Source organism: Periplaneta americana, chromosome 16 (genome assembly GCF_040183065.1).
Source record: "Periplaneta americana isolate PAMFEO1 chromosome 16, P.americana_PAMFEO1_priV1, whole genome shotgun sequence".
In the NCBI taxonomy this organism is placed as follows: Eukaryota; Metazoa; Arthropoda; class Insecta; order Blattodea; family Blattidae; genus Periplaneta; species Periplaneta americana.
In genome coordinates, this window is record NC_091132.1 from 152025204 (window position 1) to 152052600 (window position 27397).

The 27397-nt window shown below is 34.4% G+C and overlaps 1 protein-coding gene across 9 annotated transcripts in view; it reads left to right on the plus strand.

Annotated features, from left to right (window-relative positions):
• Positions 1-924: 924 nt before the first annotated feature.
• Positions 925-27397, plus strand: part of LOC138691352 (zinc finger protein ZFP2-like) — a 206461-nt gene continuing 179988 nt past the window's right edge. For 6 of the 9 annotated variants that reach the window (XR_011329858.1, XM_069813250.1, XM_069813248.1 and 3 more), the window contains exons 1-5: positions 925-1022; positions 8147-8241; positions 14032-14109; positions 15849-15926; positions 22883-22965. Coding sequence is in view for 8 of the 9 variants with exons in the window: in XM_069813250.1 (XP_069669351.1) it covers positions 8152-8241; positions 14032-14109; positions 15849-15926; positions 22883-22965 (329 nt within the window). In the remaining variant the exon portion in view is untranslated. Of the gene's footprint in view, positions 1023-8146; positions 8242-14031; positions 14110-15848; positions 15927-22882; positions 22966-26427; positions 27355-27397 lie in introns of those variants that run through there. The other 3 variants (XM_069813253.1, XM_069813254.1, XM_069813247.1) reach the window with 3 other exon arrangements.

Genomic DNA, 27397 nt, shown 5'->3' on the forward strand with positions numbered 1-27397 from the left:
TTGTACAGCAAACATTTCCATGAGAGATTTAGTGTCAACAGTGAAATTATCTCCTGCAGCATACAAAATTGGCAATAGGAGAGACAAGCGTCGACTGCAGCAAGCGGCTACTTTAACCAGTGAGAACTTCAAAACAAGCAGGAAGAAGCTAAGTTTGTCAAAAAGTGTCACTGAAAGTAGGAAAAAGCAGCAGGAGGGGTCAACATATCAGGCAGGAGGGTTTTAAGCAATTTCCATAACGTGGAAGTACTCAAACATAGTGTTGTACTTTAAAACTTGATTTTCTCCCTTTTAAATTTTATTACATTTTAACATGTTCAAATTTCTCCATATGATGCATTTCTTAACCAATTGTGATGAAATTTTTACCACAAGCCCACATTACCTAAAGGAAAAATACTGTCACATGGATTTTTAAAATATTTATTATTTGCCAAGATATAAATTGATTAAGATGCATGAAATTAATTTTTTTCTTTAAATTGGCACTCACCCAGTTTTGAATTTTTTTCTCAGAAACTAAGAAGTGCTAACTAAAAATCATGTGATAGATGTTTTATTATTGTTAGAGGAACTGTTCTATATTTTTTTTAAATTCATAATGTTAAGCGTTCATCATGCAGCATTTTTTTAATATTAATTAGTATTAATTGGTAAATAATTAATTTCTTCAAAACTAATTAAGATACATTGAAGAAATTTATAGGGATGTTTTAAATACATATCAGCACTCTGTGGTAAAAATTTCAGTCCATTAGCATCACAAATGCATAATTTGAATATTTCACCTGTTCATTCCATTAATTTTATTCAATATAAAATATAGTTTTGGATAGATGAAGTGACTATCACTTCGTGATTTCCATCTGCGTAAATTGTTTTTCACGACGGATCTTGGGTCACGACTACCTAGATCTTTGCACTCCTGAACATGCAGTGATAAAGTTTCGCTTGGATTAGTGTTGCGAGAAAGTAGGACGTCTGGACGTGGGGAATATTTTAATACAGAACGTTGATAACAGGTACCGGTATACTTATAAATACATTATTTTATAATGACTTGCTACAAAATTATACATTTTTTGTACGTAATAATTAAGGGAACCAAAATCCAAGCATAGATTCTATGTAGGAATGAGGTTACCTGGATTGTCTTCTGAGATATCTTTCTGCTAAGAACGTGCGTGACCAGAGAGCACCTATAGGGTCGGCAACACAGTTTAATATAACCACAGAAAATAACAGTAACGCAACTTTATAGACCTACCACTGCCATCGTGATCTAGACCAGGCCGTAATGCAGGATGTGTGACGTCACTCGATGAGTCGGGCTTTTCTGTTTGAGTATATGGAACTGAGTGAAATATATTACTTTAATGCGTGTCGGTGCTCAATTTTATTTAGTGTAATGTGTGTATAAGATACGTTCACTTCTTAGTGCATAATATGTTGCAGAAATAATTACAAAACTGTGTTATTTTAATGTGAACGGAGTTTTACATGTTAACATAACCTGTTTGCATTAGCATTTTAAGTTTGGAATGGAAGCTATTTTGAGATTTAATAAAGAAGAATTATTTATATTGTGATTTTAATTTAGCACATCTATCTTCCTTACTTGTAGGTAGAAAATTTACCACAGTCTCTCCTATGAAATTAGTGTAGGTACGTACGGTTATGTGTTACTTCATCTGGTAGGTTAGATAAATAGAATTAAATACGACCCAGTATAGTTGGGAACAAATAAATAAAACAATTAAATTGTTATTCAATGTAATTTGTGCATAAGTTCCATTTATTTGTTGTATAATGTGGCAGTGGCAGGATTATAAAACTGTGTTATTTTTATGTGAAGAGAATTCAGCATGTTAACATAACCTATTTGCGTCAACATTTTAGGTTGAGAACGAAAGCTATTTTGAGATTTAATAAAGAAGAATATATTCAGGATAAACTTCAGAACACGGTTATTTTCCTTACTTAAAGGTAGAAAATTCACCACACTCCCTCCTATGAAATGTACATACGGTTATATTACTTACTAGCGCTGAGGTATAGTTCCGGCAATTTCTGAACTGAAAACAGTTGAATTTATTTTTTGTGGAGATGCATTTAATGCTCTAAGCAAGGCATAATAAAAGCCTGAACTAACCGAACTAATTAGTATATGCAAGGTGTATGAATACGAAGGGAACTACCTCAGCGCTAGTTTAGGCCTGGTAATATATTAAACTAAATCAGACTGGAGTACCATATGAAACGAATAAATACAATTGAAGTGTAGACAAATTGCATTTACAAGTTATACGTAGCGTTATGTTTAATTATGATGCATAATTGCGAATATAGAAATAAGGCAAGTACTGATAGAGTAAACATTACCTATATTTTCAACACATCAAAATATGCGTGCGATGCAACTGAAAATTGTTGAAACGTGCTTAAATGAATGTGCAAAAATTTCGTAATGAAGCGTGCGTGCTTTATTTCAATTAATTACAATCTAGATACTGTAACAGTAATGAAAACTATAAGGTATAATTTTTCGTAATATACTATATGTATCTCGTTTTTAGTTCAAATTGTATATATTATCAAACGATGTATTATTTATAATGTAGGTTATACACAAATAAAAAGGGCGCAATAATTTAAATTTAATAAAGCAAATACCGTACGGTAAACTAACAATAATGGATTAGACAAGATTAACATCAGTAACGCTGCACTTAGGCCTAATCACAACTTACTTTACATGCCAGTCAATGTTTCACTTTCACGTGTATATTATTTATTATACATATTTATTGCTTATAACACCAAAAATTCACTTAACCACATAAAGGGCACAATATTTAATCGAAATAAAGGCAGACATTACACATACGAACTTTGCCTGCAACAACGTAATTTTTACACCAAAAATAATATTATACCTTACGTTGCAAGTGAATTGTGTCTCAAGTGTCTCACAATCACTGTTTAAAATTTTACTGACGCAATTACACTGCATTTCAGAGAAATATATGTTATTTTTCATGTACTGCAACTAATTGATGTGGTTGAAAGACCGCCCTTCGCGATCAGCTGTTAAGCGAGTCACGTGGTCTGCCTTACGGCCTGTATTAGATCACGATGGCAGTGGACCTACGTATAAAAAAAAACGCTTTGACAGCTGGCGCGACAGTAGCACCACAGTCCAGTATATACAGCCGCGAAGCTGAATAGGTAGAGAATATGCATCCATAGATAGTTGCTAACTACTAGGCTCGCTACTATCGCCTCATCATAGACAATGCGAAATAGGCTAGTACCCTCAACAACTCAAGCTTCGTGACTATGTACTAGGCTATGGTAGCACTCAGGGGCGTATTTTGCGGACTACCGGGGTTACCGGCGGTAGCCCAAGGAAATTACAAAAGAAAAAGTTTATAATATAACATAATGTAATAATTTTGTATTATTAGTTTTACCACAGTAATTAAAATTAAAGTAATTGTTAGATTTATATGCGCGCTCTGCTCTCGAAAAGAAACAAGTTGTCAAGGCGGCATCACTGGAGAAACCGCTTGCTACGTGAGGTAGCCTGTGACTGTACCGCGCATGCTGTCTTGTCGCACAACTGCCCATCCACCTGTTCTCTTCTGTTTCCATCGTGCAGTGTAGGCGGGTGAGTTGCCGCTCTCGTGATCGGTTTCTTCGCAGGCGCGAAGCAACAATGCGCTTAGCACGCTAGCTCATGAATGTAATTGTGTTCTTGCAGTGCAGTATTTTAAATTTGTGATTTGTTGGAGTGTCTAAGAGTTATATTAATTGTGAATTATTAAGTTTTTAATTTCCCAATTAAGTGATATTGTGAAAAATATGGCAGAACAAGTTTCTGGAGAGGTTTGTGTTGAAAATGACTGTGTAATAGAAGGTTTATTAAAAGTGCCTTTTAACCGTCGTACATAACAACGAGAAAGTTGAAATTGTGAAAATGGAAAGACCAACTCCTAAGTTAAATTTGTCCATGGACCTAAAAGAAAAACAGCGTAGTACACACGCCATTTCACTTCAACATCATATGGTAAGTGGAATTGGTTGTGTGGTACTTCTAAACTGTCTAAACTATTTTGCTGGCCATGTTTGTTATTTAGCCGCGAAACTAATGTGTGGTCAAAAGAGGGTTTTTTAATATCAACTCCCTTCGAACGGCAGTCCTAAAACACGACAAATCAAAAGCTCATATTTGTAGTAGCATGAACTTTGCAAACTTTGGAAAGACAAGAATTGATTTACAGCTAGATAAGCAAAAAGCTCTACATATCAACCAACACAATGCTCCTATGGAAAAAAAAATCGGGAGATTTTACTGCATCTTATTAACGCAGTCTGCTTTCTAGGAAAACAAGAATTGGCTTTTCGGGATCATAATGAGAGTATGGAATCAGACAATAGAGGAAATTATATTGAATATTTAAGTTCCTTAAGTGAATTTGACCATTTACTGGCCAATCATCTTGAGAGTTCAACAGTATTTCGTGGTACTTCTCCCGTAATTCATAATGACTTAATATTTGCTATAAGTGGAGTTATGATAAAGAACATAAAATCTGAAATAGAAGAAGCACCTTTTGTGGCCATTGTTGTTGATGAAACAAGTTACTACTCTAATCAGAGTCAATTGTCCACTGTTTTAAGATACGTCGATAGTACTGCCAATGTTCAAGAACGGTTTATAGGATTCATAAATGTCAGTTCGGGCAAAACTGCTGCTGTTTGGTTTCAGCATGTGGAAGGTGTTATAGCAGAATACAATGTCGGCAATAAGTTAATTGCACAGACATACGATGGTGCTTCAGTTATGGCGGGAAATATTAATGGCTTAAAAACAAAAGTTCAAGGAAAGTATCCTCAAGTACTATTTCTCCATTGTTACAGCCATGTTCTCAATTTAGTTTTGCAACAATCTACTTCATCCATTCCAGAATGCCGCATTTTTTTTCAAAACACTGTCGGGTTTAGCTGCATTTTTCTCATCATCTCCTAAAAGATCAGAAAAACTCAAGAATTTATGAAAAAGAAACTCCCAAAAGTAGCACCAACTAGATGCAATTTTACATCTCGGCTTGTAAATACAGTAAAGGAATACAGAGAACAACTGACTGCTTTCTTTGAAAATATCATTTGTAATGACTCTGAAGAAAACTGGGTTGATGATGTAATTGTGCAGGCTCAAGGATATTTGTATTTTTTTCACACAGTTTCAGAATATAATTCTTCTTGAAGTCTATGCTAGAGTATTCGCAGATACAGATGTGCTCTACAATATTCTTCAGACAAAAAGTCTAGACATAGCATACTGCTTGCAAGAGGTATCAAAGTTAAAAAATAGTATATTCGAGTTCAGACGTAGTGGGTTTCCGTCCATATGGAGTAATATGGAAAATGAAAATTCTTCAGCCAATACAATGGAACCACCATTAAAGCGAAGAAAAGGAGATGATGAATTGAAATACAGGCAGCTGTACTACAGCATACTAGATCGTATGCACATGGAAATTACTGACAGATTTTCTGATTATGGAAAGCTTCAGTTCACATATCTTCTAGATTCTCAAAAATTTTCTGCTTATAGAGAAAACTTCCCGAATGAGGCACGAAACAAATTATTTCAGTCCTATAACAGTCACTTTGATCAAGTACGTTTGAAAAATAAATTAAGTGTAATGTATTCAGCAGAAGTCTTTGATTTTTCGAACAAACCTATCCATGAAATATTATCTGCCATATATGAAAACCAGCTGAACCAAGTTATTCCTGAAGTCCTTAAATTGGTAACATTAATTGTGACAATACCAGCTACGTCAACATCAGTAGAAAGAACATTTTCTGCGTTGAAGAGAATAAAATCGTACTGCAGAATAAAATCCTACTGCAGATCAACTCATACACAACAACATTTATCCGGCTTGGCACTGATGTCCATTGAAAAGTCATTTCTACAGAAACTTTGCAAGCGGCCCAACTGTAATTTCAATGACGAAGTCATCAAAGTATTTTCGTCCCAATCAAGACGTCTGGAATTCATATATAAATAGGTAAGGAATTTTATTATAGGGACTTTAAAATATATTTTGTGTAATAATAGGGTCAGTGGTAGCCCAGGCCCTTAAACCAGTATACGCCACTGGTAGCACTACAACTGGGTAGCAATTTATATTATGTTTGCAGAACATAAAAGAACTGAGTTTGCATAATTTATTTGCCTAAACGTGTGTGACGGTAGGTGGACGCGGCATACTTGCGGACATATACACATACACGAATACAAGGGATGTGGACATAGCAGTAGGGTTGCCATTGTTGCTTACGAGATTATACAATATAATCTCGTAAGCAACGGTTGCCATACATCCCTATTTTGTACGGACAGTCTGTATTTATATACAGATCCGTATCGTAGAAGTAAAAAAGTGACGAAATGTCCGTAATTTCTGGTCCAGGCTAGGAAAGGAGATTAATAAGTAGTTGCTACATGCTTCAAGAGAGTAGGCCTATACCTATTAGTCACCAAATGTAATAGCCGCTGTTTTGTACACTTTCATCTTAAATATGCATCAGAGACAAAAGTATGTATCGGTACTGCATTCATAGATTACGAAGCTTATTTCCAGGGAGAAACATTGGCTAAATTCATCCCCCAGACAACTGAAGAGAAAATGGTGATATTGATCACTGCAGATAAAGACGAAAAAAAAAATAGAATTTACAAGGATATAATATGAACATATATGATCAGTGCATTTCGTATCTGGAACTATGAGATGGGATTTTGAAGGTGCTGAGCAATTTTTCTGAGTCAAGTAGGTTGAGGTTTTGGAGTATACTGTAGCATTGTTGAGAAATCAGCTGAGTTATAAATTCACTCGTTTTCAAATCTAATACTATGATTAACTGTGACAAACGTTTTGATGAGATCATGCTTGTGGATCTTGTGCTTAAGTAAACAAAGAAAATTAAGAGACGGAAAAGGGAAAAAGAAAGAGGCGCTAACACATATCTAAAAGAATTAAATCTGTGGTTTGAAGTTTTAAAAAAATTGAAAAAATTTAACAATTTTAAGAAAATTTTAGAATTCTGAACTTTTGCGCCAGTGAAGAGAGTGTTTTCTTGGGCTATTAGAATTTTTCTTCGTCATACTACTTTTGACCAATAAGACAGTACGAAAGGTTATGTTTCAACCAATTATGGCTGTTTATCACATCCCTAGTATTTGTTTATTTTTATCATTTCCCTAGCATTTGTTTTTATCACTTGCCTAGAATTCGTTTCTTTGTTTGCCAACATTTCAAAATACAAATTCTTTACAGCACTATGAGACATTCTTTTCGATCGTCATCTGTTCCCCGCATAGGTAGTCAACTGAAAATGGCGGCTCCGTTCACACGTTTTGGTGAAGCTAACATTAGTTAAATAGAATTTTAATAAGTCAGTTAATACTTATTTCATTATATTAGAGTGCATTATTTCTTCTAATCTTTAAATACTTTCTTCTAATCGTGTAATAGTCAATTAAATCCTACTTGAGTTTTGATTTTCTGTAGATAAATTGAAACCACTAGTGAGGTTACTGTTGTTGAAAATCATTTAGAGAATTAGATTACAAATAAATCATTCAGGCTTGTATTTCTATTACTTCATCGAAGAAAACAGTTATTTTCTGAAGAAAATACATTCTTCCCAGAAGTATGAGAATAACTGATGTCTGACACGATAGATAGACTATTTTTAAATCAGACTAGCCTGTCTGTTTGTAAGTGACAGAGTATTATTATTACGGGAGAACATTTACGATATATTCAATTTTGCTGTTAATATGTTTATATATTGCTACAACGTAGTAGATAATTAGGCCTGTTTTAATATAAATAATATCCCCATTTATTTGGGAAAACAATAATTCCCGAATTTTTGTGTCCTGAATTATGAAAACCCTATATAACAAACATCATAATCGTATTATTTAAAACGTACACATTAATATTAAAAATTCTCCATATTTTGTGTAGGAGATAACATTTATAATAGCAAGATAATACCCTTCCTCACAGCTAACGTTCTGTAAATTAATTTCAGTTTCTTAATTGCCTGCTTCTTTCAGTTGTGATGGATGTTATCAAGATGGAACTCGAGGGCGACCCATTGGCTATAGAAACACATTATATAACAGAAGAAGAGAAGAAACCTATATTAAAGGTAAATTGAAAGTCACTTCTAATTTTTTGTGTACGACATTTATACATTGTACGAGGGGTATAAGTGCAAATAATGTGATACATGCTTACGAAAAATACATATGATACTGTAATATATTTACTATTCTCCTGGGCCTAATAGTTTTTCTCATAAATGAACCACAGTTCAGGACCTAATGAGTTGTAAACACCTTTAATAAGCAATCACTATTTATTTCTCTTATTTACATTACCCACAAGTCTGCTAACAATGTGATACATTACACAAGGCACAACTCTATCTGTGAGGAGTTGTCAGATCAGCTCGCTCACAGGTCAACTACCCAACGCATTGCATTTTGGAAGGATTTGCTTTTAACGAATTAGCTGATTTCCATCTTGTGCGCGTAGCAGCTGGAGAATCTGCAAATACGGCATTAGACCTGTATCGTTACTACTTTCAAATCGTCGCATTTCCAACAGAAAAACGTTTCTTGTTGTGCACCAAAGACTCTGGGACACAATTGGCCGCTTTGTCCAAGTAATGTTTAATTTGGCTTAACAAATGTTAAATTAACAGCTGGTTTATTTTTAACATTTTGTTAAGATTTTTTTCATTTTTCCAACATAATTTTGTTTAAAATAACCAACACTTAACTTTAACTGTCGTTAATACTATTCTAACTACTCAACAGCAGTTGGTAATGATTTTGCATATATAAGACAACTTCTTATTGGCTGATATTATTATTTAAATTCTATACTGTAGAGTATGTCATGAAACATGTGTAAAATCGTAACCTGTTACAGTAGCCATGATTCATACAGTACAGAGAGTTGATAAATGAAAGTTGCATTGACTACTATTGAATAATAATAATTATTATAAGTATGGTTATATTTTATAATGCTAAATATGAATTTCTGTTTAGAAAAACTCAGCATTATTACCACCAGGTGACAATAATTACACGAATGTGTGTGTAGTCAACTGTACACAAAACCCCGAGGAGAATTCCGTATCATATAAAATTCTCTAATTCAGGTCCATGTATAAATTATATGTAATTTAGTCCTAAAGAAGCAATTGCTGCTGAAACATTTTATTATTTACTCACTGCGTATTTTGAAGCACTATTGATATCGGCTATAGTTGAAGAGCCAGTAACATAGAATCTAGAGTTAATAGTAGCTGGTGAATTGGAACAAGTGGCCTATTTCTGTTTATAGGATATTCAAATCTGACTTCAATTTCTTGCCACGTTGAGATCGCACATTTCCTCAATATTAAATGGATAATAGCTCAGCATCGAAATAAGTGTCAGTGATAATCAGTTGACTTATAAAGATTATCTTCCCTATATTAATATTCCAAAATATTTTTGAAATTATATATTACCAGTCTTATGGCCGGTTTCACAAAGCTTCATTAAGGTTTTAATGATTCATTAATGTATTTACTGGTTCATTAAATCATTTTTATATCTCACCAAGCATCTTTAGCCTAACAAACCAGTAAAACTATCATTAAATTTAGTGATAGAAATTTCCGTCTTTAAATTTTTAATTATTCATTAGTTGCAATATAAAATGGCGGAACGTTTCGACGCAGAATTGTTATATCTGGAACTGCTCGAAAATTAAGAGTCAAATGGAGATAATGTTAACTATTTAAAAACCGATCATTTTGAAAATTTGAATGACATAAAAATTCACAAAAGATACCGCGTCACGAAGATCGTGGTACCGGTACTCAAAATTTTAGAAGAAACTGATTGTAGGTTAGAATATCATAAAAACGGCTGAGACAAAGCTGAAACTAGTCAACTAGGTAACATACAACTGAGTTTTATTTTAAGACATGACTACATACCGGTATATCTAAGAAATATTAGTAAATTAATACATAATGTGCATTCAAACATAACAAAACTTAATTGGTATATTAACTTTCATTTATTAGAATTATATTATAGCTAGCGATAAGATATGTTTGCACTGGCTTTAAAACAGAAGCGAAAGAGCTGGATTCTTGGAATTTATAATCGTTTTCTTTCCGATGGAAATTTAATTTTCCAGCAGGATAATCACCTCGCGCACTCTGCCATATACGTTCAAAGATGGTTCACGGAAAAGCACGAAAAAGAGGAGGATTGACAAATATCGAGACATCCCACCTCAAAATCCAGATCAGTTCTGGGATCAAGTTCTGGCTACCTGGGAAGATTTCACTAAGGACCAGAACTATTTCCGCGATCTGGTGGACTCAATGCCCCGAAAATGCCAGGCAGTGACAGACGCCAGTGACATGTGGACATTGTATTAGATCCACATGTGTATTTCTTTTATTTTTAATTTGTTTGTTTATCTTTGTTTTATTTGGGAAGAAAATTGATCTCCCAAGAGTTTTTTAAATTCTCCTAGTGGAGACAGAGTTGCGAAATAATTCGTTCCACTACGCAAAATTAAAAAAAAAAAATGAAAGGTAACATGCATAAAAATTAGTTACGTTGATAAAAAAAAAGGGGTTACCACCGAGATTCGAACACGGGTCCCTGGGATGCTAAGCCAACTCGCTACTGACTGCGCCATTAGAGAGTCGTGACGTAACCAGCGCGACGAGGCACATATAGGAGCTCGGCTTGAAGCCTACGGAGACACCGCACATATAAACGTACTCATGTAAATATTTTCATGTTCAGTACTAGTTAATGTTTCATTTGGACTGATTTACTGAAGCTTGGTGAAACCGGCCCTTACTCTAAACATTCCTCAAAGAGAAACATAACATGTTATTTTGACAACTTTTGTCTGAACAGCTGTGGTGTTATCCGCCATGTTTAACTGTTTGTTAAATGAGTTAACGGCCTGAAATCCTACATTTAAAGTTAACAAACGGTTAAGAAGCTGTTAAGCCAAACTGATGTTGAACAAATGGAAAAACTGTATTTAACAAACTGTTGAAGGTTTAACAGTCGTTAAGTGTTCTAACAATACTTGGACAAACCAGCCCAATGTCTTTGAATTCTCTCTTCGCGTATCATGCACCATACCTTGATGCTGCAGAAATACTTCGAGAAGAGGAAATTTTAGGACTGGAACGAGAGAGACCTGGAATAAGTACAAGATACTTGTCAAGAGAAGTAGGTACATCTAGTTGAAGTGTTCGCCACACATTACATGAACAGCTGTTGTACCCACATCACCATTCGAGAGTTCAGCATCTCCACGAAGCAGATTATAGACATAGAGCTGCATTTTGTGCTTGTTTCATGCAAAAATATAACCATACTGCAGAGTTTCCTTATAAGATGTTGGTTACAGATGAAGCATCATTTACAGGTGACGACATTTTCAATTTTCGCACATGGGCTGAAGAAAACCCTCACGAAATTCGTTGTGGTAATTTTCAAGACAGATTTGCAGTATATCTTTGGGCTGAGATCCTGGGAGATGGGCTGCTGTGTCTAGTAGATTTTATTTTATTTTATTTTATTTTATTCGGTTATTTTACGAACCTGTATCAACATCTAGGTTATTGTCTAGTAGAGCTTCTTGCAAGATTAAATGGTAGTAAATATCTGCATTTTCTACAGACTGATCTTCAGTGTTTCCTGGACGTTCTTGCACTACAGACATGTCAACAGATATGATTCTTACACGATGGGACACTTGCACACTTAATTAGGGACATTCGCCAGTTTCTAGATCGCCTTTCACCTGAATCAGTGAATTGGTCGGTATGGTCCTGTTTGTTGAACGTTTCGACGCAGAATTGTTATATCTGGAACTGCTCGAAAATTAAGAGTCAAATGGAGATAATGTTAACTATTTAAAAACCGATCATTTTGAAAATTTGAATGACATAAAAATTCACAAAAGATACCGCGTCACGAAGATCGTGGTACCGGTACTCAAAATTTTAGAAGAAACTGATTGTAGGTTAGAATATCATAAAAACGGCTGAGACAAAGCTGAAACTAGTTTATTTCTGGGGGCACCTCAAGGAATTCGTGTACACAGTAAAAATTCACAATGAAGAACCTCTACGGCGGCGTTTCAGGGACGCAGTTCTAACTGTGAGATCTGATGTGTAAATTATATGTGAGGGAGGGTGCGATATTCTTGGCGTCGCCGTATGGAAGCTTATGTTAGAGCTAATGCAAGACATTTTGAACTTTTTTTTTGTAAAGGAATAGAGTACTGGCCTTGAAAAGTTAAGTTGATATTCCAATAAATTTAGACAGTTAAAATGTTGCGTTTGTTTGGGTACTGTAATCTGATAGTTCCAGCTTTACGTATTGTGTTATTGCAATACGTAGTTACAGCATTTGCCTATGGAGGTTACCCTTTAGTTTGACACACTTTTTAGGAGTATCAGGCCTACATTATAAAAACTACTAACTCATTGGTTTTATTATAAGTCCAAATTTATTGTTAGACAGAAATTCATTACGCTGAGTTTATATTAATTGTTTTATAATGTATTTGTTATTTATTTAAAAATGAAACAAATCATATGTTTTCTGTATGTATATCCTGAATAGAGTTACCTCCGTCCGGCAAAAGGAGGACATGTCCTCTTTTTTAATAATTTTATCCTGTCTGGCAGGCATTTAAAAAAAAAGTGAAATGTCCGGCATTTCGCATTTCAACTAGAATTAATATGAATATTGAATAATGTGCGGTATTATGCATAGAATATCTAAACAAATGATGAAAACCTATGAAAGAATTTAACTGCTTTCAATGCTTGAAGCTGGAGCACATAAGAAACATAAAATATGATAACCTATTGACATGCATTGAATTCTTACACTCTAAAAATGTCACTATTCATGATTCTAAGCTATTTTATCAATTTTATTCTGCAATGTACAAAGATGTGCCAATTTTGACAAAGATTTAAGGTAAACAATGGTGCAAATTCTTCAATTCCAATAGTTCTGCAAACACCGAAACTTTCTCAGAACTCCTAAATATATGTCGATTCTATTTATTTATTCCAAGTCACAATGGAAGTGCTGAGAGAATATTGTCTCAGATATCTGCTCAATGGACAAAAGAACGAAATCACATGCTAACGGAGACAAACAGAGGTATCATCACGGTGAAATATAATTTCAAGGACGTGTCCTGTGAACAATTCCATAGTTATTTGTTATAAGATATAGGCTAAATTGGACCCTTCAGGCTCTTGTGCACAAAGTGGGCTTCAACGATAAGTAGGGTACATATGTAATACTGATCCAGCAACTAGTGAGAAAACTGACTAAGGTGAGCCATTGTTTTTATCTTTAATTTTGTTCATAGCAATTTTTAAAAGTCCTCCTTTTTTCAGCAATGTCCTCATATTTTAGATTCCATGTCCTTCTATAGAATTTCTTCTCATGGTAACCCTACTACTGAAACATTTGCTACTTTCGTAACTCATTCCATAGGTCTATACGATAATGCTTTTGCGTTCTAATAGTATTCCTATATTCCCTACGTTGACTAAACTTCGCCAGGCATTTTCCCTTGCTATTCAAACCACCTGTTAGGATAGGCCTACAGGTATCAACAAACGGAAAGAAAGTATGCCTGGCATATTAGTATAGGCCCTATCTAAAAACATGGTACTTTTCCCTCCACACAATTAATTTTCGAAGGTTGAGAAAAAGTATTGCACAGATTGGTTCATAACATTGTTCTCGATTAGTACTGACAATACTTGCACTTATATCTCTCACAACCTGTATAAATATACCTTCTGACAAAAGTATACACCTCCCAAATTATTATTTATATCAATATATTGGATGTTTTCAAGATGGAACTCGAGGTCGACCCATTGGCTATAGAGACAAGTGATATCACAGATGTGGAAGAAAAGGAGCCTATATTAAAGGTAAATTGAAAGTCATTACTGCTTTCTGTATGTGAGATTTATATAAATATATTTTATGACAAAAGGTATACCATACATCTCTCAATTTATATACTGTACACTTCATCAAACTACAGAAACTGAAGCCTAGAAATCCTCGTCATCATGTCACATATTGTATTTTTCTACGTCATAGCTAGAGCCCGGATGTTTAGGCATTTATTTTGGTTAAAATATGCAGGCATATAGGCACTAAAAAGAGTAAAAATATTCAGTGAAATAGGCATTTATTATTCATGGAAAGAGACACACAATAGACAAATACTTAATACACTATCCCACACGGTACTCACTTTCCTTGGTTACATATCACAACAAGATGCTTTTTTTAAGTTTTCCATTGTCATAGTGAGCCGCCTGTCAGACAGAACATTTTTGATGGTGGAGAAAGATTTTTCTACTTTTACTGAAGTAATTGGAGCAAACTTAAAACAACTTATTTCAGAAGGACTGTTTCTACTTTCTTTCAGAGATCGGGAAAAACTGACTGTGCATTGTCTCAAAAAGAGGGGTGTGAGAAGGGATTAGAGACATATGTAGGCAATTGCTGGAGAATAAGATTTGTGTGAGGTGAATATATATTTTTAGTTTGTACAACTGTTCTTTTTTTAAATATAATTTATGTGCGGTTTATTTTAAATGCATTGAAAATATAGAAAATGTACAATAACGACGTAAAAAGGCATTTAACCTTAAAATAGGCAATGGGAGCTAAAATAGGCAAAAAAAAAAAAGCAAAATAAAAATTGGGCCTATTGTTCCCAAATGTGTGAAAACGTGTTTATCTCTAATAGGTCTGTCATACATATACTCAGTTTAAAAAAGCATTTTGCCTAACATCCGGGCTCTAATCATAGCTCTTGAGAGTTTATCAGTTCTGTTAATTTAACATCCAGTTTACAAAATCCTTTAATACAAGTTTCTTCTGTAAAGCATTAATACTTCTTAATATTTTACAACAAGTCATATCTAATACACTAGTACAGTAGGCTATATTAGTTATAAAATAAGTCGTATACTAAGTACACGTCCACATTTACATTTGTAGAATATTTATGTGGAGCAGATGTAGCTTGAACTTCATCTAGGGTTGCCAGGTTTTCAGGATGCAAATAAGGGATAGTTGCAGCATTTAACTCGAGGAACTGTTAAGAGGGAAAGAAATCTGTAAGCGTCATCTTACAGCATATTCTATCACGTTAAAGCACAATACAAGGAAAAAATAGCGGTACCATAGTACCATGGAAGCTGCAGTGTTACTAACCTTGCTTTATTGTATCAGTAACATTTAAAAGGGACGTTATGTGTTCATGTTTCTCGGTAGTCCGAAGCCTTGGTAGAATTTTGTAAGAGATATGAATAATTTATCACTCATGAGACAATCAAGGCAGGAGATAATGGGGTAAGGTTGGCAGTTCCTTTCCTTCTCTTAGGGACAATAATTATACAGATCGGAAAGGGCACCTGATGGATTACATTCATAGTCCATGTCTGTGTGTGTGTATATGTAAGCAGCTTTTCTCAGTCGGTTTTTGTGGTCTTCAACACCCTGTAGCTCCTACTGTTTTTATAATTTCTCGCATGTGCAGTACTGACGAAGCACGTGTATGCAGAAACTGAGTACAGCCTGTAACACTTGAAATCAAGTTAAAAAAAAGATAATACAAATTGCTCATTTAAGATATCTCTGTGCTCTTCAGGATGTGACAATAAAGACTCCAATAAAGACAGAGTGCAAGGACTACGATCTCCCATCAAAGGTGAAATATGAAGCTCAGGTGAGTGGGGCTCATGTGTAGCTCTAGCTCCAGTTTCAATTTTTATTTTGTATTTTGTTTGTCATAGATACCATCTCTCTACATATTTTAGGTGGTGCAGTTTGTCATGCGAGAGAACTACCAATGTCTTTAATGTGTTAGTGATTATTTTTTTTAATATATATCCTAGAATTGATATATGATTAGATTTCTTGATTTTGTAATAATTAACTTTCAGTACTTACACTGTGACATTGTGTAGGGAATGATATTGAAGTTAAGGTTATCATTTCATTTTGATTATCTGTTTTTTTTTTTTTGTTAATTTTCCAAATGCCTTAACACTTCATGATATATCATCACAACTCAACTATAAGCATAGAGTCCACACCTGTGGAGTAACAGTTAGCGTGTCTAGCCGCGAAATGAGGTGGCCCGGGTTCTATTCCCGGTCGGGGCAAGTTACCTGGTTGAGGTTTTTTCCGGGGTTTTCCCCTCAATCCAATATGAGCAAATACTGGGTAACTTTCGGTGTTGGACCCCGGACTCATTTCACTGGCATTATCACCTTCATCTCATTCAGACACTGAACAAACTAAGATGTTGATAAAGCATTGTAAAATAACCTACTAAAAAATATAAGCATAGAGTCATCTAAATTAGAAATTTCTTTCCAAACTTCTGTTTTTGGATAGGATATAGGACCTATAGAACAGATTTTACTGTGTTTAGAAAGTAACAGCAAATTCAGTTTTTGAAATATAGAATAAACATGGGAAATGCATGTTATTATTCGGTTGAGAAGCTTTTGTCATCTAGTCTGCTGTCAAAGAATCTTAAAGTTAGAATTTATAAAACAGTTATATTACCGGTTCTTCTGTATGGTTGTGAAACTTGGATTCTCACTGTGAGAGAGGAACAGAGATTAAGGGTATTGGAGAGTAAGATTCTTAGGAAAATATTTGGGGCTAAGAGGGATGAAGTTACAGAAGAATGGAGAAAGTTACACAACACAGAACTGCTCGCATTGTATTCTTCACCTGACATAATTAGGAACATTATATCCAGACATTTGAGATGGGCAGGGCATGTAGCACGTATGGGCGAATCCAGAAGTGCATATAGAGTATTAGTTGGGAGGCCAGAGGGAAAAAAACCTTTGGGGAGGCCGAGACGTAAATGGAAGGATAATATAAAACGGATTTGAGGGAGGTGGGATATGATATAGACTGGATGAATCTTTCTCAGGGTAGAGACCAATGGCGGGCTTATGTGAGGGCGGCAGTGAAACTGCGGGTTCCTTAAAAGTCATTTGTAAGTAAGTAAGTATATATAATTGAATTAGAGATACAAATAATATATAATATATTATTTTCGACGTAATCTCCCCTCCTTTCAATACATCTCTCATACCATTGCATTGACTATTTATTCCATTGGAAAAAAAAAATTTATTTCTGTCATACTGGGACGACTATAGTGTTGCTCATCAAAGATTGGCGTACGCACACACTTAAACACATCTATCCAATTCTACATTCGCCTTTTGCTAATGCAGCTACCTCCCAGACATGAATTTCACGAAGATTCGTGGCCTCTAGCCACAAAAATCTGATAACTGTTCACTATTTTTCTGTAGTGCACACAAACAATGGCTCCGTCATCTTTTTTAAATTGTCCTTCCCATTCAGCAGGCCTTACCATCTGTTGGAAGTGCCGACACCTTCTCGAAGCATGTATCTTCTCTTTGTGGAGTTTCAAATGCTTGAAGTGTTTATTTCGTATAATAGTGTGAATTCGCTGTTTCTTTTTGAAACACCCTCATATCCTTGAGGTCGTTGAAAGATTTTTACAATTTATGTTCTGAACCTGCAGGACTTTCAATGTTGTCTCATTAATGGAATCAACGTTTGTTGTATGTTAAATATTATATTATTTCTCTTTTCGTCTGTTAACCCAGTGTTTTTGTGTTTTTCACTATTATACAAATAGGCTTATTTTGCTACCATATACGTGACAGTTAATGGTGAGTTGAACCCAGTGTAAAATTGTATATTCTTTTTTATAGGAGTGAGGAATAATTATGATAATATTGCCTAATATACATAAGATATTCTACACATGAAACTAGCGTTAATTTTATTCACATGCACTTTTATTGTCATTACGTGTAAAATAAATTATAAATATCCGTGTATACCGTTCTTGATAATCATAACATAACACATGAAACGCAGAATTTTAATTTTCGTACATTGTTTATTTGCAGTGTTTCAAAATGTTAAATTTTTTCTGGTCTGAAATACACATTGGTTGATAATATTAGTTCCCGTTCATAGGAGACCATTATAGATGATGAACATAGCTTCAACAGTTTGAGATGCACACATTATCACTATTGAACAGGGAACCCATAGGCATTGCTTCCTAGCAAAGAAAGTTAAGTTTCATGTAAGTTTCAAAATTACTCTGGAGAAAATATTTGGCAGTAGCATCATTTTCATTCAATTTTGATTGGCGTCATTCTTTTTTTTTTTCTAAATGCAGTACTGAAAACATAGATATTAACTTTAATAGGCCACTTAGATTATGTTAATTACAATTATGTCTCTATCTTCTGCAGTAAAGAAATTGATTAGTTCAGTGTTTGAACTGGGATAAATGTGAATTGCGTGGATCACACTTATTTGAAATCTGAGGGCAGTATACTGGCAATTAATTTTCCTGTGGTAAAGTGTAAAGTGGCATTGGCTGGAGTTTGTGAGGTGGGTTCATTCCTTCTTCTCTGTGTTCGGATATTTACTTTGTAATTTGTATTCCCTTTGTCGAAGACTCCATCTTTCAACAATTACTCTCACAATCAGGTTTGGTTTATAATAACCAGTTAATTTTTTCAGTGTAGTATTATTACTACTTTTGTACTACAATACTCTACATTTGAACACCAGTGCGATTTTATTTTTTTAATATTGAAACAAAGAAGAGTATTTTGAAATATATGCGCTAATATTTTGTTGTCTCTAGTGCTGAGTGAGTAAAATGGCGCAAAAACCCAGACCTCCTGTCGCTTCCATGAATCATAACACTACTGACATTATACTACCTACCTATCTTTAACTTTGTTTTGACGCAGTACTCAGTATATTACAGTATATTAATAGTATATTGTAGTATATTAATTATTAATTTTTAATTGCAGTACTCAGTAGCCAAGAAATCATGACAGTGTGCTTGTGCAGTGAAGAAACAAAACTGTTAATCATATTTCTAATTTTAGTATTTCTTATACCTCATACATTACAGCAGCTTAATTTTACATTGCAGATAATAGTTAAATCACACTATTTAAAGGATGTAATTGACGTTTTGCTATTTGACGTGTTGTATCAGTGAAGAAGTATCTTGTGTCAGTGAAGTGTGTTTGTGTCAGTGAAGTTTTATAGTTTATAGTGGTACTTGTAGTGCAAAGTATTTGAACAGTGAAATTTTTTGAAGTGTTAGTGAAATCAGGATAGTGTCGGTGAAATGTGTCATTCCAGTGCAGTGAGTGATTGATAGCGAAATGAGTGTAGTGCTGAATGATATACTTGTGCATGTATGAAGATATCATACTTGTGGGTTTTAGTTCGAACTTAGGGTTAAGATACAAATTAGATTTACTTTAAATGTTACTTTAAGTGATTGTGCTTCATTTAATTTAGGATGTTCCTTGTTAATATCATCATCATCATCATCATCATCATCATCATCATCATCATCGTCGTCCTTGCAGGTATTAGGCCTAGTGGCCTGTTACGGTCTCCATCCATCTTTTCAGGAAGCAACCCAAAGATGGTCTTCCATGGGGTATATATAGAGTGGAGAATTTATCTTGGGGGTCTGGAATGGTCCATCCTATTGACATGGTTAAGCCATTTTTGTCTATAGTGGTTGAGATGTTCATAAATAGGTGTAATTTTTAATTCTTTTGTAATTAGTTCTTTCCTTTTGTGGTTTAGCAAGCTGTAGCCGGCAGTCCTCCTTAGAAATCTCATTTCCCCAGTTGTTAGGCATTAAGCATCTGAGTTTCGGACAGTCCAGGCCTCACTACCATACATGAGGACAGATCTTGCTAGAACTTTATATGCTTTTAACCTGGTATTTTTTTTTTTGGGTCTTCGTGGTTGTGAAAACCTGGTTGATGGTGCTTAAGGCTCCATTAAAATGTTGAATATTTTCAGTTATATCAGTAACAGGTAAATATGTCAAATTATAACCTAAATATTTAAATGAGTTTACTTGTTCTAACGTCTGGGTTCCAATGCAAATTTTACTCCTAACTGACTGTTTACCTTGGAACGCCATAATTTTTGTTTTGTTTGGGTAAATTTTCATATTGAAATTTTGTGCTATTATATTCAGGTGATATATTGAGTATTGCAGCTCGTCTTCATTTGTAGCAAAAAGAACCTGATTATCTGCGTATAATAATGTATATAGAGTACAATTTCGGAAGAGTGGGATGTTTCCATGAATTGTTAGTCGCCAATATCTGATGATGGAGTTGATGTATATATTGAATAAAAGTGGTGAGAGGGGGCATCCTTGACGAACTTCACAGTTTATCGGTCTCCATTTGGTATGTTCTGACCCGATAGTAATTTTGATAATATTGTGGTTGTATAATTCGTAAATTGTTCTTATAATTGCGTTTGGAACTGAATCATCTGCCAAAATTTGAAAGAACTTATTTCTTTCAACACGGTCGAAAGCTTTTTCGTAATCAATAAAAGCCAAGTGATTTTCTTTATTAAATTCCCTATTTTTTCGATCAAAATCTTCAAAGTAAAATATCCATCTGCGCAAGATCTGCCTTTTCCAAAACCGTATTGTTCTTCACCTATGAGAGTTCTGTAGTGAGCTTCCAACTTAAGAGCTATTATTCTTGAGAAAATTTTGTATCCACTATTTAGGAGACTGATTCCTCTGTAGTTTGTGCAATCTTTGATGTTGCTTTCCTTGAAGATTGGGATGTTGATAGTTTTTTGCCATGATGTTTGTGGAGCCTCTCCTTCAAGTATTCTGTTCAAAAGATTAAGAAATTTTATTTTGAGAGATCTGTCAGCATATTTGAAAAGTTCTATAGGGAGTCCAGCCTCACCCCTGGAGTTTTGTTATTTTTACAAGCTTTAATGGCTACATTCAATTGATCTTCAGATATATAGCAAGGATCATTATTGTTTTATATTGGAGTTGATAAAGTATCGTCAGGGAGTGGCCACAAATTTTGAAAATATCGCAGCCAAATCTGTTTATCAATAACATTAATCTTCGCATTATCCTTCAAATCTTTGTTTAAATGTTTTACAAATGTAGGTTTTTGAAATGGGTTTGGTTACATCTCTTTCTAAGTTTGAGACAAATCTGTCCCAGTTTTCTCTGTCTCTTAGTTTCACGTTTTGCAATGGCTTTCTTCCTATTATATTTTATTTTTGCTTCGAGAGTTCCTAATGTGATATATTTCTGGAAGATTTCTCTTTTATCTTATATTTCTTTCTCTATTTCCTCATCCCAGATTCGTAACCCTCTTTTCCGAAACCATTTCTTCTTGTCCCAAGGCTTTCAAAGGCTGCCTGCGGTAATATTGCGGTGATATTGATCCATTCCTCCTCACTTGAATTATGTGTTGCAGAATTAACAGTACATAAATTCACTCTTTGCTCATATAGCCATCTAATACTTGTATCATTCAAAAGTTTATCTTGAATCCTTGTTAAAATTATTATTATTATTATTATTATTATTATTATTATTATTATTATTATTATTCATTTGTATTTATTATTAATTGTGTTTATTATTTAATTGTCATTATTGAGTGTAACTAGTTACCACTGCCACCAGGTATTTACCCATTTGCAGTTTGAATAAATAAATAAATAGATAAATAGATAATAGATAGATAGATAGATAGATAGATAGATAGATAGATAGATAGATAGATAGATAGATAGATAGATAGACAGACAGACAGACAGACAGACAGACAGACAGACAGACAGACAGACAGACAGACAGACAGACAGACAGACAGACAGACAGACAGACAGACAGACAGACAGACAGACAGACAGACAGACAGACAGACAGACAGACAGACAGACAGACAGACAGACAGACAGACAGACAGACAGACAGACAGACAGACAGACAGACAGACAGACACAGACAGACAGACAGACAGACAGACAGACAGACAGACAGACAGACAGACAGACAGACAGACAGACAGACAGACAGACAGACAGACAGACAGACAGACAGACAGACAGACAGACAGACAGACAGACAGACAGACAGACAGACAGACAGACAGACAGACAGATACGGGTTTTGATATCTGAAGCTTGTTTCCTAAGAGAAATTTTAGGAAGACTCAGTTTCGTACATAAATTAAACCAGTTTGATGGAACCCATTCGATAATGAATTTAAGTCGTTGCAGCATTATTTAAATGACTATACATCAATCAGCAACTGAAGGCTAGCGTCATGTGAAAATCTGGAATTTACACCAACGCAGACTTTTGCTTGTAATGTAAGCCTGCAGGCGTGTTTAGACTTTATGATTGTGATCATGTGTGATACGACATAAATATTTTTTTGTTAATAATTATTTTGCCTGACGGAAATCATTGAGCAAAAGTGGATTATATTAATTTTAGCATTTTACCATATTAGACAGCAAAATTAAATAATCCACACAACACCCCTTTGAGACGAGGATATGAAGAGTCAATGGAGAATGACAGCAATTAGTTACATTTTTGTTGTATAGGGAACAGAATGTCACTGCATCTGCCTCAACAACTGTCTTTTTTTAATAAAAATTCTTCCTGAATTCCACGGAATTATTTAGGTTTCACACATTGGAAAAGATTGAACAACTTGTTCAGTTAAGTTGTACCATCTTACTATTTTATTTCCTTTTTACTTTTAGAAGCAATGGTTTGATTTGGATATGACGAAGGAGGATGTGAAGCAGGAAGTAACAGCAGAGGACAATGAGGTTTTTACTGATAGGTGAGTATGGTTTGCGAATTTTCGTACTGGTACTTTCCAGCTACTGAGTCTTATCACAATACTTATGGCTGTTTCCAGTCGTGTACATTGAGTATCTGGTAGAAAAACAATGTTTGGTTATCTCGTCCTGCTGGCGTTTGGTTTCATGTGGTTGTCTCTGAGCCGGACATCAGCTTATCAGTAATAGTTCTCTGTTTAAAATATGCCATCACTTCGCCGGGGATCATGAACCATCACTAATTTAATTGAAATATGAGTCAGTCCTTTAAACATTTTGTGTGGAATTTTGTTCATAGGCTACGTTTTAGTAAACTTCTATTAATATTTTAGAATTTTTTTGTTCAGTATTTACTGATGGCTCTAATATTGTATAGTTCTTGCAAGCGGGGATTACCGAAGACAGGAATGTGAACGAAACATTGGATAAGAAAGAGCGGGTGACAGCAAAGGTCACGAGACACCTTGAATGATATTCAAGAGTACAGTCGGAAGAGAAATGAAATCGATAGAATAAGTCTTGCATTGTGATAGTTATATTACATTTTATAGGGTATTGTTCTTTTCAATTATGAAACTGAGGTGGAGATATCGTACATGATCAGATTCTTTAATCGCTGTTCAGTCTGTGAATCTTTTTGCTCTTATGTTCTCCTCGTCATTTGGACCCAGACTCTTTTCCTCTCAGTTCTGTTGTCTCATTCGGACATCAATTGCAAGACATGTTGGGACTTGAGGAAACGAAGAGATGTAGCAACCAGCCACACTATTCTGAATGGCATATTTCTAAATTGTCGTGAGAAATGGCAATATGTATTGAACCGTTAGAAGAATCGTTTTCAGGCAATGAGAGGGAGAATGGTCTGCATAGGAGAGTAATAAATTTTGAATAATAAACAATGCTGTTTTGGAATGAGAATCGTTCGAAGATTTGCTCCCCAAGTTAAGGATAGGCTATTGCAGTTCAACACAAAGTGGCGAACCTCCACCGGAGCGTGACATAATATGCCAGTTCCAATTTACATTTTTATTACATTGTTTACTGTATGATCGGACTGAGTTGAACATTCCATACAACCAACATTTACATGCTCTTCTAATTAATTATGTGTTGTAATGTGTTAGTTTTATTTTATCGAGAACAAAGACAAGTTGATGTATCTTATTATACTGTTACTGGTCCTCATTATCTGCCTTCCGGATACTTTAAATCTGCAGAATATTATTGTCTACCTTCTCTATCAAAAGGTTCTGTTAAATGGCACTGGAGTGCTGTGCAAAAAATTTCGAAATTCTGAACTTTATCTTTTTACTGTCTCTCGCTACAGAAACTATAAGAGCAAGTATGTGATTCTGCTGCAAAATACCAGTTTGAACTTTTTGCACAATTACATGTTTTCGGGCATACCGTTCTTCTGCTTGCTTACCTGTCTCTTCACAGCAATTTTTTCTAATCTATTGATAGATTTTTGTCATGTGCAATATATACGAATTAATTTATTTGCCAATAGTGCACATGAAAAAAAAAAAAAAAAATATATATATATATATATATATATATATATATGAATATATATATATGAATATATATATATGAATATATATATATATATATATATATATATAGTCGACCTGGTTGGCGAGTTGGTATAGCGCTGGCCTTCTATGCCCAAGGCTGCGAGTTCGATCCCGGGCCAGGTCGATGGCATTTAATTGTGCTTAAATGCGACAGGCTCATGTCAGTAGATTTACTAGCATGTAAAAGAAGTCCTGCGGGACAAAATTCCGGCACATCTGGCGATGCTGATATAACGTCTGCAGTTGCGAGCGTTATTAAATAAAACATAACATTATATATATATATATATATAATTTATATATATATAATTTTGTGGGTATATATATTACCCACAAAATTATTTTGTCTCTTTTTGAAGTCAGAAACACAAATTTGGCCGTGAACTACAAGCCTATCCAAACAGATATTTAAATTATGTTTTTAGGTTAAGATGAAGTGATACCTTAAATTAGTCGCTTACCATGTCCCTAGACCATTATGTTTCGGATAAACGAATCATAATCATTACTGTGTAGTATTGCCCTGCTTTGGCTTGACTAATAGTCCAAATCTGAACAACTTCCTCACTCAGAGATTTAGTCACTGTACATGTGAAAATAGGACATGTTATACATCGAAAGTATTATGCCTATTACGACTCTTTTCATCGTGTTAGTGAACATAACAATTTCTACATTATTTAGCAGTATATCTCTTTTAAATGCCAAGTCTCACAAATACAAATGCTGTATTAGAAAGTATTACATTCATTATTTTCACTGCAAACCCAGCATTCTATAAACTTTCCCATTTTCCGCCTTCTTCTTAGTCTTCGGATATGATCGATGTAATCTGATGTTTTCTATCACTTGATATCTTCTGCCCCGAACATTTCTTCTGTTCAGTATTCCTCCCAGTGTTATTTTACAATCAGCAGAGAAGGATGAAGTATTGAATTCTATAATGTGGTTATACCTATGTATCATTGACAACACTGACTATTGTCTTCGTGAACAAATTAACGATCACTGTAGATTAGTAGGGTCAGGTATCTTTGAATGTCAGTGGACATATATGTTGATAATTTTTTTTTTTTGGAAACTTGTTTACACCTATTTAAGCAATATAAGTGACTTCGCTATTTCTGTACTTGTTATATCTATTCATGTCTTACATTCTTCCATGATTTATTTTTAACTTTTTCCCTAATATCTTTCATATTATTATCATACTTAACCATTGTTTCATGTGCTTTTTAAGTTTGTGCATTCATTCGGACTTCGGAGAAATATTAGTGTGTATATCTGGAAATTAGCCATAATTCTGGAAAAAAAAAAAATAAGGTCATTTCTCTTTTTCCCAAAAAATTGTGGGTATTATATTTGCATTAAAGAAGGCTATCCACTACATTGTAGCAATACATAAAAAAATACGATGCTGAATATATATCGTAATTTATTATACCGTATTTTCACTTCAATATGGGTAGTATCCTTATAGGTATAAACAGACAGGCTAATCTGAGTGATTTAAACCTACATAATATCAATTGTATCAGTCATCAGTCAATCTCTGGGAAGACTGTACGTGCTTTAGAGAAGAAGTGTTTTCTTTGATGAAGTCATAGAAATCCATTCGTGAAAACTCTGAATTGACTTTATTTTGAAGTAATGCTTCGATATTAATTATTTGAAGATTAACACTTTCAGGTGTGGAAATGATTTCAATCAAAGAATACATTATCAACAGATGTATAAGTTCTGGGAGATAGTACATAAATTCTACAACTTTTCAACAAATTAAATTTCGTTTGATATATTTTAAATTGTTGAAAAATACAACCCACACACTTACATCTTTCAATTCAATGTACAGGTTTCTTTCTTTTCCTGTCTTTTCCTCCACAGTTTACTCTGATTATTTGAAGAACAAATTCCACGACCACGATCTTATAAAAAAAGTTTGTCAGTGTTGATGGCAGCATTAGGATTACAAACAAGTGAATTTATAAACTCAGCTGATTTCTCAACAAAACTCCAGTGTAGTTCATAATCTAAATGTACTTCAACCAGGGAAACTGCTCTGTAGGACCTACTCTCAAAACTGCCATCCCATAATTCGAGATATGAAATGCATTGGTCATAAAAGTTCAGAATATTTTTTCGCAGTCTCCTTGTTTTATTTCAATTTATTAATTATTGTGTATAATAAATAGCCTTCTGTGTGCTTATCAAAGTACAAATAGTCATTAAACAATATAATACATATATGCGAAACCAATGATTAACGTTTTCGACAATATCTGCCATCTTCAGATCAATGATGTAACACATGATTGTAACACACAGTGATTCATAATTGGTAGGAAATTCAGTAAACAATATATACAAGTTGTTCATAGAATAAAATATGTGGTTAAAACTTAACGTGTTGAATAGGTTAAAATTCATCTTCTGTGATCAATATATCGCTAGAGTTTCTGTTTGGTTGTCTAGGAAGATGAATGTATGTTTCTCCTTGAAATGAGTTTCGTAATATTATGTGAGTGCAGTACTTCATTCGTTGATGTATCTTTAAAACTAGTGTACACTGTGTACACTAGTGTACACTTTGAAGTAGTTCAGCTAGTTCTCGATAAGTGACACCATTATTGGGACAGGTGTAGGGCTCTGAGTTCTGCTTTCTCGACTGGCCTACACCTGTGTACATTACACAACGGAGTGGGCCATGAAAATTATAGCTCTCCTTGGCAACGGTTTGTTGTTATTGGATTTGTATCTTTCAGACTAGAAATAAAACTGTTTCTGAGTTTGATTTACTTATTATATTGTACTCTCACTACAATATTGATGACCCCGACGTGATGGAAACAGGAAA